This window comes from Rutilus rutilus (assembly GCF_951802725.1).
Source record: "Rutilus rutilus genome assembly, chromosome: 5".
Taxonomy (NCBI): Eukaryota; Metazoa; Chordata; class Actinopteri; order Cypriniformes; family Leuciscidae; genus Rutilus; species Rutilus rutilus.
The window spans coordinates 43,012,853-43,030,443 of record NC_140213.1 but is presented as its reverse complement, the minus strand read 5'-3'; the positions used below and the strand labels follow the sequence as shown (position 1 = coordinate 43,030,443).

At 38.1% G+C, this 17,591-nt stretch overlaps 3 protein-coding genes across 4 annotated transcripts in view; 1 reads left to right on the top strand and 2 right to left on the bottom strand.

Moving 5' to 3' along the window:
- The window catches only part of pik3c2a (phosphatidylinositol-4-phosphate 3-kinase, catalytic subunit type 2 alpha), a 37,191-nt gene extending 26,171 nt beyond the window's left edge, over nucleotides 1-11,020 (bottom strand). Inside the window, exons 1-3 of one of the 2 annotated variants that reach the window (XM_084409021.1) lie at nucleotides 10,939-10,997; nucleotides 7,150-7,179; nucleotides 3,811-4,963 (exon numbers count right to left, since the gene is read on the bottom strand). In XM_084409021.1, coding sequence (XP_084265147.1) covers nucleotides 3,811-4,893 — 1,083 coding nt within the window. In that variant the 5' untranslated portion in view covers nucleotides 4,894-4,963; nucleotides 7,150-7,179; nucleotides 10,939-10,997. Of the gene's footprint in view, nucleotides 1-3,810; nucleotides 4,964-7,149; nucleotides 7,180-10,938 lie in introns of both variants that reach the window. The other variant, XM_084409020.1, reaches the window with a different exon arrangement.
- Nucleotides 11,021-12,180: 1,160 nt separating this feature from the next.
- LOC311290708 (potassium/sodium hyperpolarization-activated cyclic nucleotide-gated channel 1-like) overlaps nucleotides 12,181-17,591 on the bottom strand; it is a 5,529-nt gene continuing 118 nt past the window's right edge. Inside the window, exons 2-9 of the mRNA XM_084409369.1 lie at nucleotides 17,400-17,537; nucleotides 16,109-16,270; nucleotides 15,936-16,020; nucleotides 15,499-15,614; nucleotides 15,248-15,379; nucleotides 14,891-15,125; nucleotides 13,881-14,048; nucleotides 12,181-12,314 (exon numbers count right to left, since the gene is read on the bottom strand). Coding sequence (XP_084265495.1) covers nucleotides 12,247-12,314; nucleotides 13,881-14,048; nucleotides 14,891-15,125; nucleotides 15,248-15,379; nucleotides 15,499-15,614; nucleotides 15,936-16,020; nucleotides 16,109-16,270; nucleotides 17,400-17,489 — 1,056 coding nt within the window. The 5' untranslated portion in view covers nucleotides 17,490-17,537 and the 3' untranslated portion in view covers nucleotides 12,181-12,246. The remainder of the gene's footprint in view (nucleotides 12,315-13,880; nucleotides 14,049-14,890; nucleotides 15,126-15,247; nucleotides 15,380-15,498; nucleotides 15,615-15,935; nucleotides 16,021-16,108; nucleotides 16,271-17,399; nucleotides 17,538-17,591) is intronic.
- The window catches only part of rcn2 (reticulocalbin 2), a 13,804-nt gene continuing 13,612 nt past the window's right edge, over nucleotides 17,400-17,591 (top strand). The window contains exon 1 of the mRNA XM_084409370.1: nucleotides 17,400-17,555. The gene's annotated coding sequence lies outside the window, so the exon portion shown is untranslated. The remainder of the gene's footprint in view (nucleotides 17,556-17,591) is intronic.

The following is a 17,591-nucleotide window of genomic DNA, read 5'->3' as shown; positions in this document are numbered from 1 at the left end:
TATCAACAATATCAGCAATAACAACTCGCCTGAGTGACGTCTGACCTACACGTGGCTGCTCTTCTATGCTCACAGGGATATTTTAGCACACATAACTGGTCAAAAGTATTGGATCTGTCTGTGCATTAGGTCCTACAATACACTAACAATACACAATACAAGAAATGGCAGTATTAATGCATACTATCAGTATTATTTATTTACACTACTGTTTAAAAGATTGCGGTAACTTTTATTTTTATTTTTTATTAATACTTTTATTCTACAAAGATGCATTAAATTGATTAAAAGTGACTAAAGAAATGTACAGTACCAGTCAAAAGTTTGGAAACGTTACTATTTTTAATGTTTTTGAAAGAAGTCTCTTATGCTCATCAAGCCTGCAGTAAAAAAAAACAAACAAAAAAACAGTAATATTATGAAATATTATTACAATTTAAAATAATATAATATACTTTAAAATGTAATTTATTTTTGTGATGCAAAGCTGAATTTTCATCAGCAAGTACTTCAGTCTTTGGTGTCTTATGATCCTTCAGAAATCATTCTAATATGATGATTTATGATCAATGTTGGAAACAGTTGTGCTGCTTAATATTTTTTTTATAACCTGAGATACTTTTTTCAGGATTATTTGATGAATAAAAAGTTAAAAAGAACTGTATTTATTTAGAATAGAAATCTTTTGTAACAATATACACTACCGTTCAAAAGTTTGAGAACAATCACTATTTTTTTTTTTTAAGATATTAGTACTTTAATTCAACAAGGATGCGTTAAATTGATAAAAGGTGATGGTAACGATTTATATTGTTAGAAATGTTTTTATTTTGAATAAATGCTTTAACGTTTTACTCAATGAATCCTGAAAAAGTATTCCAAAAAAATATATTAAACAGCACAACTGTTTCCATCATTGATAATAACTGAGTATCAAATCATCATATTAGAATGATTTCTGAAGGATCATAAGACACCAAAGACTGGAGTACTTGCTGATGAAAATTCAGCTTTGCATCACAAAAATAAATTACATTTTAAAATATATTAAAAAAAGAGAACCATTATTTTAAATTGTAATAATATTTCATAATATTACTGTTTTTTTGTTGTTGTTTTTTTTTTAACTGCAGACTTGATGAGCATAAGAGACTTCTTTCAAAAACATAAAAAATAGTAATGTTTCCAAACTTTTGACTGGTACTGTATGTTGCAAAATATTTCCTGTTCTTTTGAACTTTCTATTCAACAAACAGTCCTGAAAAAATTATCAAAATATATTAAGCAATTTTTTATTTATTATAACATTGATAATAATAAGAAATGTTTCATGAGGACCAAATCAGCAAATTAGAATGCTCTTAAAAGCTTATATACTTATATTATATTAATAATATACATATTTGATTATTTTTTATTCTCATTCCTTTTGTATTTGTATGTAAAGTCTTCATGCAATTTTTTATTTTATTGTGTTAATATTTTTATTATATTACTTTAAAGAAGGAGTGCATTAAATGGCATATTCATTTTGACATTACACTTGCATTGGTATGGGACCAGTGAAATTTTGCCTTTGTGACAACTCAACACAACACTTTGACACCAGTCCTCAATTTGTTTACACTGGTAGATAATGCATCTAGATAGATTAATCTGAGTTTGCCATTTATGAATTCTTCAGTAGCATAAAAATATGCTAAAAACAATTCACTCTACTAATCCCAAATACATTCAACCATAGTTTAAGGGATATTTCACCGCTGGCAAGATGAATGTGTATTTAAATTGGGTCATTTATGTAATCGAAATGTGAAATTATTTTAGAAGTTGGTGCCTTCTAGACTGAGAAAAGCCAGAAAATGTATTTTTGGCTCATGTGGATGAAAGACAACAACTCCCAGAATGCACTTGCTTCGCTGCTCTACGTGGCCACTCCTAAGCCACGCCTACCGGTTACAGAGGGCAGTATCGGAAGAAATGATACAACTAGGCTACTAGTCGACTCGAAACTGAAAAAGACGGTGTTTTATCGTGAGATCCCCCTATGGGCGGGTTGAAAACATGCGGAACGAGCTCCTACTGGCTGTAGTCTCTCGCCTCTAGACAAAAAAAAGCCTCAGATTGACGCAAAATTAAGATTTTTGCGTCATCTGAGGTTTTTTTCCAGACACACAACACAGAAATCTCTCGTCTCAGGGGGGACATGAGGGAGGGAAGCACGGTCATTCCACAATACTACCGGGTTTCTACTGATACAAAGCTTAATGCTAATCGGTGAAGTATCCCTTTAATCCTCAAAATGAGAAACCACTTTTGATAATGTGTTGTTGTAACCCAAACCACAAGCACAAAGTAATGGCAACAGTGAATTTTCACTTACACCAAGCCTGTTAATACACACAACAACAAACAGGTCTTTAGGGAAGTGTGTGTGCTGATAAGGGCTGAAATATCCAGGCCTTGTGATAAGAGTATCTGGTGTTGTGTGCGGTGAAGCAGAGTAACTGTACACCAAAGCCAAAGCTCAGATTAGTTTCGCCGCTCTTTCGCACACTCTGAAAGAGGGATACCATGGCAACGGGGAGCTGCAGGCATGTCAGGGAAGAACCCATGGGGCAAAGACAGCTAGCTGGGGCTTGTCTGTGCTAATGAGACCAGCAGCAGTCCTCACTATACAAAGACAACAACCTATTTACTCCAGAACACTAGGACTGCTTAGTGCGTAGTGAGCATGAACTAGACCCGATGTGTGATTCAGAAATGTAATGATATTCATTCCTAATACTTGAAATGAGGAAGTGCAAAGACCGAAACCTATGACCCCCTTTTTTTTTTATCTTTAAGTGAAAGCTGATCTGTTGTAGAAGTTATGGGTACAAATTCTTCAAGTTCTGTGGGAAATGTGTGACAACAGCCAATTGTCCAAGTCAGAAACAAACATAAAGAAACGGGAAGCGGGATTTCTCGGGGGGGGGGACATTTACACACCCTCTCCATAAGCAAAGTCTCACTCAATGCACATTCCTCTCAGGAAGTCATTCTTTATTTTGGCAATCACTGACAACATTTTTAAGGAAAGACCAACGATAAAGCAAAAGGGTTAGATAAGACGTGGTAAAATGAAACTTCATCAGCTGAACTTGCCTAGAGTTGATAAGAAACCAGCCATGAGGAACAAGACCAAAACAAAAGAGGCAAATCGCCTCGAGCTAAAAATGTCGCAAAGACGTTCACCACACTGGCACGGTATAATAATTAGAAAACCATACGCACACATTTTTAACTGCTACATCCTGTCACAGCACAGAGCACTGCTGCTTTCTTAAATACAAGCATCCATGCTAACATAAGAGACACTTACAAAATACTATGTTGTTGATTCGGGGTGGATCACGATGGTCAACTAATCATCTAACTTGTCAATTAGTATGTTTTTCTTTGTTTTGATATTATTAGCAATTTAATTGGCATGCTGTGCTTTTGCCGCTTGACTGGTAAAACACTCAAAATAGCATTTTTAAATATATCCCCTGTAAAGCGTGACAGTTACCGCCATAGGGGCAGTTCACACAGAACAGGTTTTTTTACATTTCACTGTATTCATTTTGCATTGCTACATAAAATGTGTTTTGATTACACTGAGAAACATCACAAGTTGTTCACTATATGTGCATTAAACACAACTGGTTTGACACCTGGCTAGGATCATTTCTACTTCCTCCTGCAAACCCAGTGCAGGTTCTCCTAACTCTGCAGAAGAGGATGTGCCAACATGTTATGGGTCGGCAGAAAGGGAGTTTCTCTTACCTGTTTGCCTTGGCTGTGATTCGTTGAGGTTGCAGGTAGACTGAGGGACTGGCTTCTTGTTACAGCCGCCCCTGTTGATGCTCTTCTTGGTTGGGTTGCCGAAGTCGCCTTGCTATTCACCTCTGCCGAGGGACTGCCATTATTCACAACTTCAGGCTCATCCTGAAGAACAGCATCCCATGGGTCTCTAGCATTCCCAGACTTCTCTTTGAAAGGACCTCTTGATACAGAGAGCGTCTCCTCTACCTCCACCTCCTTGTGCTTGTTGAGCGGGTCCAGGTCCAGCCACTCAAATTGGCTGATGTTGGGAGGTTCTGAGGGCTGAGGCAATGGCTCCAAGGACTTGGCGCTTCCCAAATCCGTTTCCATGCTGGAGGACCTGCCGTTCTTCAAGTATTCCGAAGTGCTGGCAATTTTGTCGAACAGCTTGGCCATCTCTGGGGAGACGGCAGACTGTGAGTAGGCCAGAGCAGCAGGTGGCTGTACGGGTGTAAATGAGAGGAAGGGGGTCGGATGGGCCGACATACTAATAAAGGGAGACATAGCTGGACTAAAGCCATTCTGGAAAGAGCATGGAGGCTTCAGGAAAGGAGCAGAGGGGAAAATGGGAGTCTGTGCATGTGTTGGAGTGGGTGTCCAGTGAAATGAAGAAGGGCTGAACGCATGTCCTCCAGGATACGACGCACTGAGATTGCAACCTAGCAAAGAGGAAGGTCTTGTCATTTTGGTTGTGCCAAAACTGTCATCCAGAAGCAGCTTTTCCAGCTCCTCCGTGGTCAGCTTATCCAAATCGATGTCCTCAAAATTGTCTTTTTGTTCTTTCCTCTGTGTTTCTGATTCACAGAACACAATGAGGTCTTTCTCTTGTCGGCTAGTGGACGTTTGACCCGTTGGTTTGGGAAGGAGATTAACAGAAGACGCTGTGACTGGGAGTGTGTGCACTTTCTCACGCTTAATTTTATCCAAGGCCTCTACCTCCATGCGTAAAGCCTCCTCCTTTCCCACAATCCCTTTGGGCCGGACCACACCGGGAGAGGCTGGCCTGTCAAACTTAAACCCATTGCCACTGGATATGTGGGCCATGGTGTCAGCTTTGCCTTGCTATGTACATGGGGAGACCACTGGTTTCTGACGGGAACTTAACAACAGGTGCCTACGGGAAATTGGAAATTGAGAGAATGTTACATTTCAATGTTGGATACTCAGGACATTAATGCTTTCAAAAGATGTATTGCATGTTCAGTGCAAGCTATGATGCATTTGTAGCGCTATTTTTAAAAGGCAGTGGTCAATATACTGAGTTGCTCTGGGCCATTTTTAACAATCAAATATCCTGTTCACAATAGTGTGGTAATATTCAAGGTTCTATCGTTCACAGTAATGGACATAATCCATTACGCACCAACACTAGCATGACATTTTGTCCCGAATCAAACAAATGAATCCCTTTTGTTCAAATGTTTGTTATGTGAGCCCTAGATGGATGAATGCAACCCTGCACCTTACACCAGGAAAAAGGGAATTGACTGAAGCTTGAAAAAAAAAGATGCACAAGGCTGTTACATATGACAGGACCACAGGGCTCTCTACAGTGCCACCATTTCAGTCGCATTTGTGACTGAAAATGAATGGGTGCGACTGTGAAAAAAATTATTTACCACAGATCCCATCAGGACCGGGTCTACAGGGGTGCTAGAGGGTGCACCCTCAGCCGAAACTACTAAAAGCATATTAGCTAATTGATTCAGTGCTAGGGGTGTAACGATACACAAAACTGACGGTTCGGTACGTCCCACGGTTTTGACGTCTCGGTTCGGTTCGGTTCAGTTCATTTAGGTGGAGTGGGGGGTTTAGAAAGCTAAAATTGCCTTTTTTTTTTAAACAGTGCTTTAATTAACAAATTGTGTCCTTGTCTTTAAATTAATTCAATTACAAGTAAACGTTTCGCAAGGATAAAAAAAAATTATCTGCTAATGCTGTAAACTATATAGGAGCCCTTACTTGCGCATTACTATAACATTAAAGCTTAACAACAGAGCCTAGGCTTTTAGCCTAAATTCAGTTGCTATTTATTTTTAGATATAATAATAATCAACACTCAAGTAACAAATTGTATGAAAACATGTAAACTGCACATAAGGCAGTTTTTACATTAACATTTTTACTCAAATCTATTATTGAAATATAATCATTTACACAGTTGCTGTCATTTTCATGACAGATATTTTAAACATTCAATAAATAGCCTAATCAAGATGTCATTAACAGGTTAAGTAAAATATAATATATAGGCTAATATAGTGCATTTATTTAGTGAAAGAGTTCATTTTTCCTTAGCAAACCAACAAGCTGTGGACACTGAATGACTTGCCTGAGGTAAATAAAGCTATGTGAGAAACTAAGCGTTTTATTGACGTATTTCCACTGTTGAAACACTGACTGAGCGATTACACGAGTTATGATGCCTTTCAGCAAGTATACTGTATCTTTCAACATACCTTCAGGTGTCCATTCATGTAACTGAGGAAGAGAATCGCGTTTACTCGCGCTCCCGCTTGAAATGAGGAGCCTAGTACGGTGATCTGTCACGTCACATCAAAGAGCGCCAAAACGACATTTAATGTTTGAATTTCGTTATCAATTAGACAGAATTTGAAAGATTACACCTTGCTTATTATCGAATGTAACAAAACACTGAGCTTATTGCGATTAAATGTGGTTAATTGTGGTTAGGCAACGCTGTATTCGTTGTGTACTCATAAGACATGAGGTCCAATGAGCCGGGACAGCAGGGGGCGGGGCGGGCGTGTTCGGTACGCCATGAGAGTATCGCGATTCGTATCGTGGGTGGTGTATCGCGGTTTTTCGGTTCGGTTCGAATATCGTTACACGTCCCCTATTCGGTGCGTATTTGGAGAGCGTCAAAGGTTTCTATTTACAACATGTTTTGCAGGGTTGAGCAATGTAGCCAATCACAGACATTTGATCTTTTTGAACAAGTCGGGTCAATCACCCATTCTGCCATTCATGACAGTCACTCTCTAAAATGAATCAGCCATTTTGAGCGAATTGATTGACTGAATGATTCAGTGACAAAGACAGTGACATGCCGCCACCGACTGCAAGTTTCCGTTTCAAAAATCAGTCAATCTCTTCAGTGCAAAGATTCATTTTGTTGATACGGATTTCGTTTGATTGGTAACTTATTCTGCCTTATTGTGTCTTATTATTCTAAATGAATTTATTGTTTTAATTAAATTCTGAACACGTTTACAAATATAAATTTAAGAATTTGACAAAAGATGACATACATTTAATTAAGTTAGAAAAAAAAATTACCTTACAAAACTTGAGGAGTCGAATATCACCCTGAAATGAGAAGGTTAATTTGATCAGAAGGAGCTTCTAAATTTCGATTGTGCTCCTAAATTTAAATTAGGAGCAAAAGTGCTACTAAAAAAAGAAATGTAAATATAAGCGCCTGGAAGATATGAGAAATCTTTAGATTGCAAAACGCGCAAAACGTCAGCAGGAAAATACAGTTCACGTGAGTGGTCAGTGAGGGCGTATCAAACTCCGGATTTAATGGTTGAATGGCAGGCGTTTACAAGCACATACCAGACATTTCCCTGTGCCTTGCAGGCCCAGGACATGCCAGCTTGCAACTGAAACAGAACCAATTAGGTACAAACTCAAGACAGAACTGGGATTCAGCTCCTCATTCACTGCTTCACTGATTATGTGCAAAAACCCACAAAAATAGGGCAGGACTGATTTATGATAAGTATGACAGTGACGACGAAACAGATTGAAAAAACCCCAGATATCTGTCTCTAACAAGTCAAAGCAAGGAAGAATGTGTCATTTAGGGGTGTTATGCGCCATGCAACGCAGAGTTTAGTTGATTATGGTTGCCCAGAAATAGTCAATAATTGTATCGCTTAGGCTAAAACTCATCTTTAATCTCCAAAATGACATTTAAAAGTTTTATCCTGTGATAATGTTCTTCATATAGCTTGAATGTAACCTTGCTTCTCTTGCGACTCCACTGCTTCAGAGCGGTCATAGTTAATGATATGCTAAAGCTCACCGGCACATTGACGTGATTGGTTACAAGGTAGTTTGTGATGTAAGAAACACCAGCGAAGTCTCAAAACGCGTTTTTGAGACTGTCTTTGGTTCACTGCAGTTTTAAAGAGAAAATAAACAGCAATGGTGTTGATTTATGAATCTGCACATGGTTAGTCTTAAAGCATATTAAAAACACCACATAGACATATATACAACATTAAAAACTTGATTTTCACCACAGGGCGACTTTAACTGATGTGCAGTCGCAAACAATTTTTGTTATAATTTACTGAAAATGAAAGCAAGCAAAGTAGTTGCTTCGTGAACGTGTTTGACTGTCGCGCACGCGTCTTTCGCAGCGTCTTATGCATGTGAAACTGTATTCTAAAAACACTGCAGCTCAAGTTAAAATAACTTTTTAAAAATATGTCTCAAAGCTTGCGTTTTTAACCGCAAACATGCGTTTTGTGTGAACCAGCCCACTGATGTAATGAGTTTAGATGCGTTTATAGAGCGATTTTACAACCGCTGCAAACAGATCACAATCAAGGACAGGAACTAATGTTCTCAAACGAGACCAAGCATGTCTTATCAGTAAGACATCAAATTATGCAAAATTATGATGCTCATATTTAAAATGCTATATTATTAAATCCAAAAAAAAGGTACTAAAAAAATTATTATAATAATATATAGGCTATATATGAAGAGTTCAGATGCAAAAGCCTCTAAGTGCCATCTGAAATTTTCTTCTAGAATGATCATTTTTATCAAGCTTGTATATTTAAATTCAGTAATTTCACTTAAATGACAATTAATAGGTAATCTTTATTGCCATTTAAGTGAAATTATTGAATTTAAATATACGAGCTTGATAAAAATGATCAATCTATAAGAAAATTTCAGATGGCACTTAGAGGCTTTTGCATCTGAACTCTTCATATATATACACATACATACATATAACCATTTTATAGTGCTAAACCTTCTATTAAACCAACATTGTGTTGACTAACAACCCAAAAAGCTATTTGTTGTTCTTTAAGAGGCCCGTTTTCACAGACAGGGCTTAGATTAAGCAAGGATTAGACCTTAGTTCAATTAGGACATTTAAGTCGCTTTTTAAAATGTGTCTTAGAAAAAAAACTGGTGTGCATCTTAAGACAAAACAATGGCAGTGACATATTTTAAGAAAAGTCAGTGCAAGTTGCTTTCAGTTAGCTCAAACATGCATTTTAGTCTGGGACTAGATAAAGCCTCGTCTGTGAAACCGGGCAATGGAGTGTCTAGTTACTGTGTCGTCTCCTTTTTTTCCATGTCAGAAAAAAGGCAGGTGGCATACTCTGCGCTCTCGGGTTTTATCAAATCGTTGCAGCTAAAAGCTTGTGGGAATGGTTCACTACTCAGGGTGCATGCCTGACTGCACTGTATTAACAATGACAAATATCACTTATTTATGCATCTGAAAGCCTTTTAAAGACGGTGTCAAATCATAATGGAAGACAGCAAAATATGTTTTTGTACTTAATGAAATGATTCATCAAGCTTCAATCCGGCTGTTCAAAGTACGGAAATGAATAACTAGAAAATGCATATGGCTTTTAAAATGCGTCAGTTTATGAACATCAGCTAACTTTTAAGACTCAGAAATGCACTGAACACAAATCACGACTCGTTTGGTAGAGTTTGGTTTCAGATGCTTTTCTAAGCACTTGCAAAAACAAGTCAAGAGAAGACAGATAGTTCCCAAGACAGTGAGAAAGTCCAGAAGGGTAACTGAATGATAGATGACAATACAGCACTCATTATGTGTGAAACATGTCATTACATCTGTCCTGTTTACAGTAGACACAATACAGTCGGTTTACGTGACAGAAAACAATTGCAGAACTGAAGAAATTAGTTGCAAATGCATATTGAGCTAGGATAACTCAAGGGCCAAGGCACATGATTCATGCATATAACTACAGTGACGCAACACTGCAGGAACAACACGATTATGTGCAGCCACTTCAGTTGAAGTTTTAAAGAGGACATACGTGCTGAATCCACACATTTATACAAACCTATTTTTAAGTTATGCCTGGCAAAAAACAAACAAACAAGATAAAACCTGCTTCTCCAGTCAGTTCTCTCAACAATACTGACTCAAAGCAGCGTACAAAAGAGCTATTATTCCTATTAGAAACATTCCAATATTATAATTATTACACAATATCGACTGTGCTATTTCAGTTTGTTTGCAATGAAAAAAAAAAAAAAAACATCGGAATGGCAGTACAAGTAAATATGCAAATTGAGTGCATTACATTTTCTTGCATAAAGAAATGGTCAGCAAGATTTTAACTTTAAATACAGATGAAAGAATCTTAGCTATTATATTAGAATTACTGTTAAATTGTTATAGGCTTCACCCAGTGTTGCAAAAACTGTAAGTGAATTTGCAGAAGATACTTGTGCTTCATCACTAACTTTCATTAACCTGTTCTGAGCTCAAGAGGGCTTTTTATTACGTATTAGATGAAATATTGATCAATATAAGTGATCCAAACACTAACAGTAGTGATCCAAATAGAAATGCAGCCCCATCTTATCTTAATGAATAAAGGGTACATACAGTTTGAAAGATATTCCAGAACCTAAACAAAAGTTTGTAATGGATGCAAAGCATGCGACAAAAAAATAGCTAATCAACAACAACAGTCTCTAGATTGCCAATACAGATTAATATTTATAATCAAATGTTGCTGTCAGCATAGTAAATAACCTGCCACGAACACCCCGACACAGTAAAACATCACAAAAAGACAATGTATAAACACTTAAACAATATCTCTCTCGAAGAAAGTTAGTTTCAGAAACTTTACGCAATGTTTGTGCACATATTTCGGAATTTCGGCGCACTCTACGCGCCAACAAAAGTGAAAACACAAGCAAAAGAAAAACAAACAACACAAATACTCAGACAAACAGAACATACTATACTTCCGGTAGGCAGAAGAACAGAGCTGACGGTAAACATTGTAAGAATTTGTGTGAATAAATGACGATTCCCACCTTCAGACTCTCGGATCTTTGACGCTGGACATTTTCCTCCAGCTGGAAAATTTGCTCATGTAGTCGTAGACACAAACGTCAGTTCCTGCTGGAGATCGGACAGTAAAGATCACGGAGAAACAGCGCCATCTGGAGGCCAGACAACGCAACGCGCTTCTTTTGGTTGTCTAGCGGCGGGTTGCAAACTAATACAGTGCATCGATGCCACCTGCTGTAATGTTCTTCTAAGTATTCATATTATATTATATTACCTATTGTCTCAGAAACCCTTCGTCTCCCCAGCCAAATGTCTACACTGATTCTGTATCTCAACAATGCCGCCATACTATGGGGTGAATATAGTATCAAAATGATTAACACGTGCAACTGCAAGCACTATGAACTTGATAAATGTTGCAGATATGTTTGACTATCTACAAGTACTACAACCAAATGCCTTTCAACTTGCGTGTGCAAAATTCAAAATTGAATGTGTAGCAATTTGTACAAATAGAGACATTTTTGTGAATACAAATGTTTTCTTTTGTATTTAGTGTATCATAATTTGCGCATGCAAAAAATAAGATGTGCGTTTGTGGATCAGGTGACACGTCTTTTCTGAGTCAAGCTCATTTGATTCATTTGGTTTTTGAGACTTTCTTTTCGCGGTTTTTAAGCAGTTCACAACCCACACACAAACAAATACAAATGAATATAGGCCTGGTGCTAATTATTAATGTGTGCACAACTACCCATTTATTTGACAAATTCACAAATGTGCGTCACTACATTTAAACTAATACAATACAACTTGTGTGTGCAAAATCCAGAAATGCATGAATGTGCAGCATTTTGTACAAATAAAGACATAGTTGTTGATACAAAACATAGTAATGATGAACCAATAACAGACACGGAATGTGATGGATAAGGCACATTTAAACTATTTTACAGATTGTTTGGGTCGCTTTCCATCCTTTGCAATCAATATTTAAACGATTATAAATTGTAGGGTATAAAAAATATCCTGAGAATAGAATTAGGTTCACAGCACCAGAGTGTAATCTTGACGGCACTCGCAAGAAAATGGATAAGATGGCTACATAATCAAATTCACAAATATTACACCATTTAAACATTATTAAAAATACATAGGCTACTGAGTTACTAAAACAATCTTTGTCAAAGATGTTACGAACCCCTGTTTTTAAAATGCTCGTTGGAAAAGGGGTAAGCAACATAAAAGGACACGTGAGGTAAAGTGCAGTTTAAACATTTATTATATGGCTAATTACAGCCGGGTTTCACCGCTGCGTGCCTCATTCGGTTTCACACTTCACTTGTATTCTCAACAGGAGCCTTTAGAGCAACGGGACACAGGTGCGCAGGGGCGGAGCCTAACAAGAGAAAGAAGAGAAAGAAACTAATCAGAGCACAGAAACAGATACACACAAAATACAAATACAACACTCATAAGGCTTAGGCCGTAACAAAGAATATACTTGTTCACAGTTTGAACGTTCTTGTTTCCATTTGTTTAAATTCAAGATCTGAGGTGAATTATCCATTGTTGCTTTTACAGCTAGAAAGCGAGATGGTCCTCATCTTACATATACCTAAACCTACCCATCTCCACCCCCTGATCCCTAAATCCACCCCTAAACCTACCCATCTCCACCCCTTAGATCTGGATCCAACTCCTCCCCCTGGATCTCGTGTACTGCGAGATCCAGGTGAATTATCCATTGTTGCTTTTACAGCTGATCCCTTAACCCACCCCTTAACCTACCCATCTCCACCCCCTGATCCCTAAACCCACCCCTAAAACTACCCATCTCCACCCCCTGATCCCTAAACCCACCCCTAAACCTACCCATATCCACCCCCTGATCCCTAAACCCACCCCTAAAACTACCCATCTCCACCCCCTGATCCCTAAACCCACCCCTAAACCTACCCATCTCCACCCCCTGATCCCTAAACCCACCCCTAAAACTACCCATCTCCACCCCCTGATCCCTAAACCTACCCATCTCCACCCCCTGATCCCTAAACCCACCCCTAAAACTACCCATCTCCACCCCCTGATCCCTAAACCCACCCATCTCCACCCCCTGATCCCTAAACCCACCCCTAAACCTACCCATCTCCATCACTTAGATCTGGATCCAACTCCTCCCCCTGGATCTCGTGTACTGCAGTGAGGTGCTACTGTACAAAGCTGGGAGCACTAAATGGTATTCAAAGTCACATTGCATGCTTTTAACATTAAATAAAGCACATAAATAGTACCTGTGATTATCATTGCCACACTTTGTGTTTGTTGTTCCAGTGCAACGTCGCAGAAAAAAAGAAATTGTTTCTAAAATAGAAACGACGCGTGTCGCCGTCGCGGCTGGTTAGGACAAAAACTCTGATTAACATGGAAAAGATACCTTTTATCGCGCATTGCGTGTAGTTAGGACACGGTGTAATATGACTCGGGACTACCGAGTTGTCTCAGAGAGTGATTTGTTCATTTTGTGTTGACCGCGCATGCGCAACATCCAATAGATTCTGTACTGGAAACAGAAATGATTAGTTCATCTCTCGAGTCTTCGGGATCGGGTCCGAGTCTTTCGTTCTTCCTGTCAGTCCCAAGATCTGTTTCTCATAATTTGGCCTTTTCCTTGCATTGCAATTTTTTTCTTATTCTAAATGCGATCAACATTTGATGTGTTTGGGGAATTTGGCTAACATGTAACATTTTAAATACATTCTGCTGAAATGAACGAAATGACTTCATTTTGATGAACGAGATTCAAAGATTGAAAATGATCCGAACTTCCCACAACTACACGACAAAATGATCTCGTGGCCACAACTTATCACGTTCCCACAAGTTAAAGACAAGACAAAACTAAGTGAACCGAACATGTCTCCTCCCGATGACCGTACAAAGCAACTCATAATGCGAGACTTACTTTCTAGATATTTTTGATGCTGTTGAACTGCTCCCCTCAGTTCGTTCACAACATGTGGGAACTCTTCCTCAATCTCCTGAAACTCTCGTAATGACAGGGTGAAAAGGCTGCAGGTGGTCAGTGCAGAAACTGTGGCCAGCTGCCTTCCACCAAACAGGAAGCTGATCTCTGCAGAAACACAAAACTTAAAATGGAGTTTTAAAACTCAACATTGGAGTTTCACAGCAAAGATTATCTGACTGACCATCTGATCAATACTGCACACAAAACTGGGAAAACATTTTCGTGATCTGGCAAGCTCTGTAATCTAATTTTGAGCATTTTTGAGTGTGAAACTCATGTAATTGACACTGTTCTCACGCTCTCACACCACACATCTGTTTTCTCATGCAGTGAAAAAGAGGACACTGACAACGGAGCGACAGACAAGAGGTTCCTTTTGATATGAAACAAATTGCATTTAAAGCTAAAGTTTTGATGTCCAAATGTTCTTGTTTTTAAATATTTCTTAAAAATAGCATATTTTTAACATATATATAAACATATATATAGTATATATATATCAATTATGTGTTTGTATGTATATATATAAAAATCAGGCAGCTGAAACTAATTAAATAGTCTCAGGTGCCTGATTTTTTATTTCATTGCAAAATGTTACAACATTTTTGCCCAGCGCTTTATTTAAGGTTGGATATTTAAGCATGTCCAACTTTATTCACATTCATACAGTATCAGCATAATGTATATTGTATATTGCTTGTATTGTTGCAAAATGTAAACTATATTATCGCCTATATTATCTGATAAAAATGTGACTATCAGAGGCATGCAGAAATTCAGATATTTTAAACATTATTTTCTGTAAAGCTGCTTTGAAACAATGTGTATTTGAAAAGTGCTAAATTTGACTTGACTAGCACTGCAATGTGGACCAGACTTTATGCCGAACCTCTACACGAGACTACTTCTCAACTGAATCACACAACAGTAAGTTCCTCATACGTCACCTCCAAAGTAATCTCCATCACACAGCTCCATCTGGAAAGCCTCGTTCTTCACCAGCACCCGTCCACAGTCAATGAAGAACATATTGTGCGGTTGAGCATTCTGATGAATTATGATGTCACCAGCACTGAAGCACTCCTTGTTCAACCTCATCAAGATGGCTTCGGTGAACTCTTTGTTAAGCGACAAAAACATGCCTTTGCTCAACAGGTTGGAGCATATTTCTGCCATGATATCCTTTGAAACAGAAAACAAAGCACTATTAAAAATTATTATAGTTTGAGCCAAATGATTGTTTGAACAGCAGAAAAACATATTGTGTGTTATCTGAAGTTTATATATATGAATCAATTAGAAACCTTTCTGAGCTGTTCTGACACGATGTCGAGGATGCTCTTCTTATCCCAGTGCCACTTGTACTGGGCAGTGGTACGTTGGCGCAACACTCTGGGCAGCTTTTGGAACATTGTGGAGGATTGTACCTGGTTTATCTGAAATATTCATATATCATGGCATAATATCATCAGAGCCGCCTTGTATTTATTTGTTGAATAAACAGACTTAACAAATACAAACAGCTTTAATTTTAACTCTTAAAATTCATCTTTACCTTGCATGCATTCGCAGACATGCTCCCAAACGCTGTGATCATCCAAGAAATAAACGCAATACACATTACATATCCAATCACCATGCTTACAACAGCTATCCACCGTTCATCCACACCTAAAAAAAACAAACAAAAGGGAATCACTTTAGTTCAATGTAAACTACTTTTTTATTTTTACAGTTCTTCAGTGGTGTTTGCTCATGCAAAACCTTATGCCACAATGGCTAAGCCATTGCCTTTTTTGTTTTCATCTGGCAGATGGAAATCATATGTCTGATCACTTAAAAGTAACATCACATCATAGATTATCACAGGTTTTTTTTAAAAAAGATCCCAAATCCTGATCGTAAAAGTGATTCTGCACCGAAGACTGATTATCAGATTGATTATCATTTTTCAAAAAATAATTAATGTGGAAAGAATATTGTGCGGCGTACGTGTTGGTGAGTCAACTGATCTCCAGACCATTTGAGAGAAAGCTCTGAAGGATGCATAGAAGTATTTTTCCCCGATCGAGGTATTCTGCAAAATGTAACAGAAAAAAAGTTAGACATGTTGAACACATCATGTCAAACAAATGCCTGCATAAGCAATAAAAAATGAGACATACCTCAATTTTCTCTTTCACAACCCAGCAGTCTTGGGGAAACTCTTCCATTACAGATATGAAGTACTGTACGCAAGTGTTCCAGTGCCAAATGAGGACCATCATCAGGAAAGCTAAGACAAGCCTGAATAACTTCTTGACTTCTTCAAGCTGTACATCAGACATCTAAAACGATAGATAATAAAACATAAAGTATCCATAGAACAGTAAGGGTGTATAAAATACAACAAAAAAATTCCGGTTGCTTGCTGGTTTATCGTGTTATGACACAGGAGGAAAAATGTGAGAAAATACTACAAAAATGAAATAAAAAATCCTTTCATCTTATTTTTAAATCTTATTATTAAAAACTATTTTAGGCTGTTTGGGGTTCTTGAGTTGCTTTTAGTTATTTTAGAACACAAAAGATGATATTTTGTAGAATGTTGGTAACCAGACAGTTCACGGCACCCAGTGACTTCAATAGTAGGAAAATAATACTATGGAAGTCAATAGGTGTCTGGTTACCAACATTCTTTAAAATATCTTCTTTTCTGTTCAACAGAAAAAAGAAACTCATACAGGTTTGGAACAACATGAGGGTGAGTAAATTATGGCAAAGTTTTTGGGTGAACTATCCCTTTAAATAATCAGATCATAGATGGTTTTCTGAAAAACTAGAGAATAACAAGTCCTTCTTGGTATAATAATTAATAATAATTCATTACATTTATATAGCGCTTTTCTCAGCACTCAAAGCGCTTTACATAGAAGGGGGGAATCTCCTCAACCACCACCAATGTGCAGCATCCACTTGGATGATGCGACGGCAGCCATATTGCGCCAGAACGCTCACCACACACCAGCTTACTGGTGGAGAGGAGACAGTGATGAAGCCAATCAGTATATGAGGATGATTAGGAGGCCATGATGGACAGAGGCCAAGGGGCAAATTTGGCCAGGATGCCGGGGTTACACCCCTACTCTTTTTCGAAGGACATCCTGGGATTTTTAATGACCACAGAGAGTCAGGACCTCGGTTTTACGTCTCATCCGAAAGACGGTATAACATTTAATATGACAGCCTATATGTGCTACTGCACATAAATAATATCTTAAATTCCATATGTGATCATTTGGAAGTTCCTTTTAAAGTTTCATAATATATTGTGCATTCTTTCATTTATTATCCCCCCCCGTGAGCAAGCCAAAGGTGACTGTGGCAAGGAAAGTTCTCCTCTGGCTGTACAGTGTGAACATATTGCCATTGAAAATTTCTTGCATAAACATGACGGTGAGTTGTGCTGAAACTTACACTCTCCAATTCAAACCAGAATCTCAGAAGCTTCGGCACACGGAGTAAACGGATCATGCTGAGAATCCTCACAAACATGAGTATCCGCATCAACTTCGAAGCCACCAGTGAAGTAGTGTCAGAGTGATCCAAATGCTCCTGTGGTGAATTGGTTCAGTAAGAAGTATCTCAACAATTTGATCAGTGTGAGTG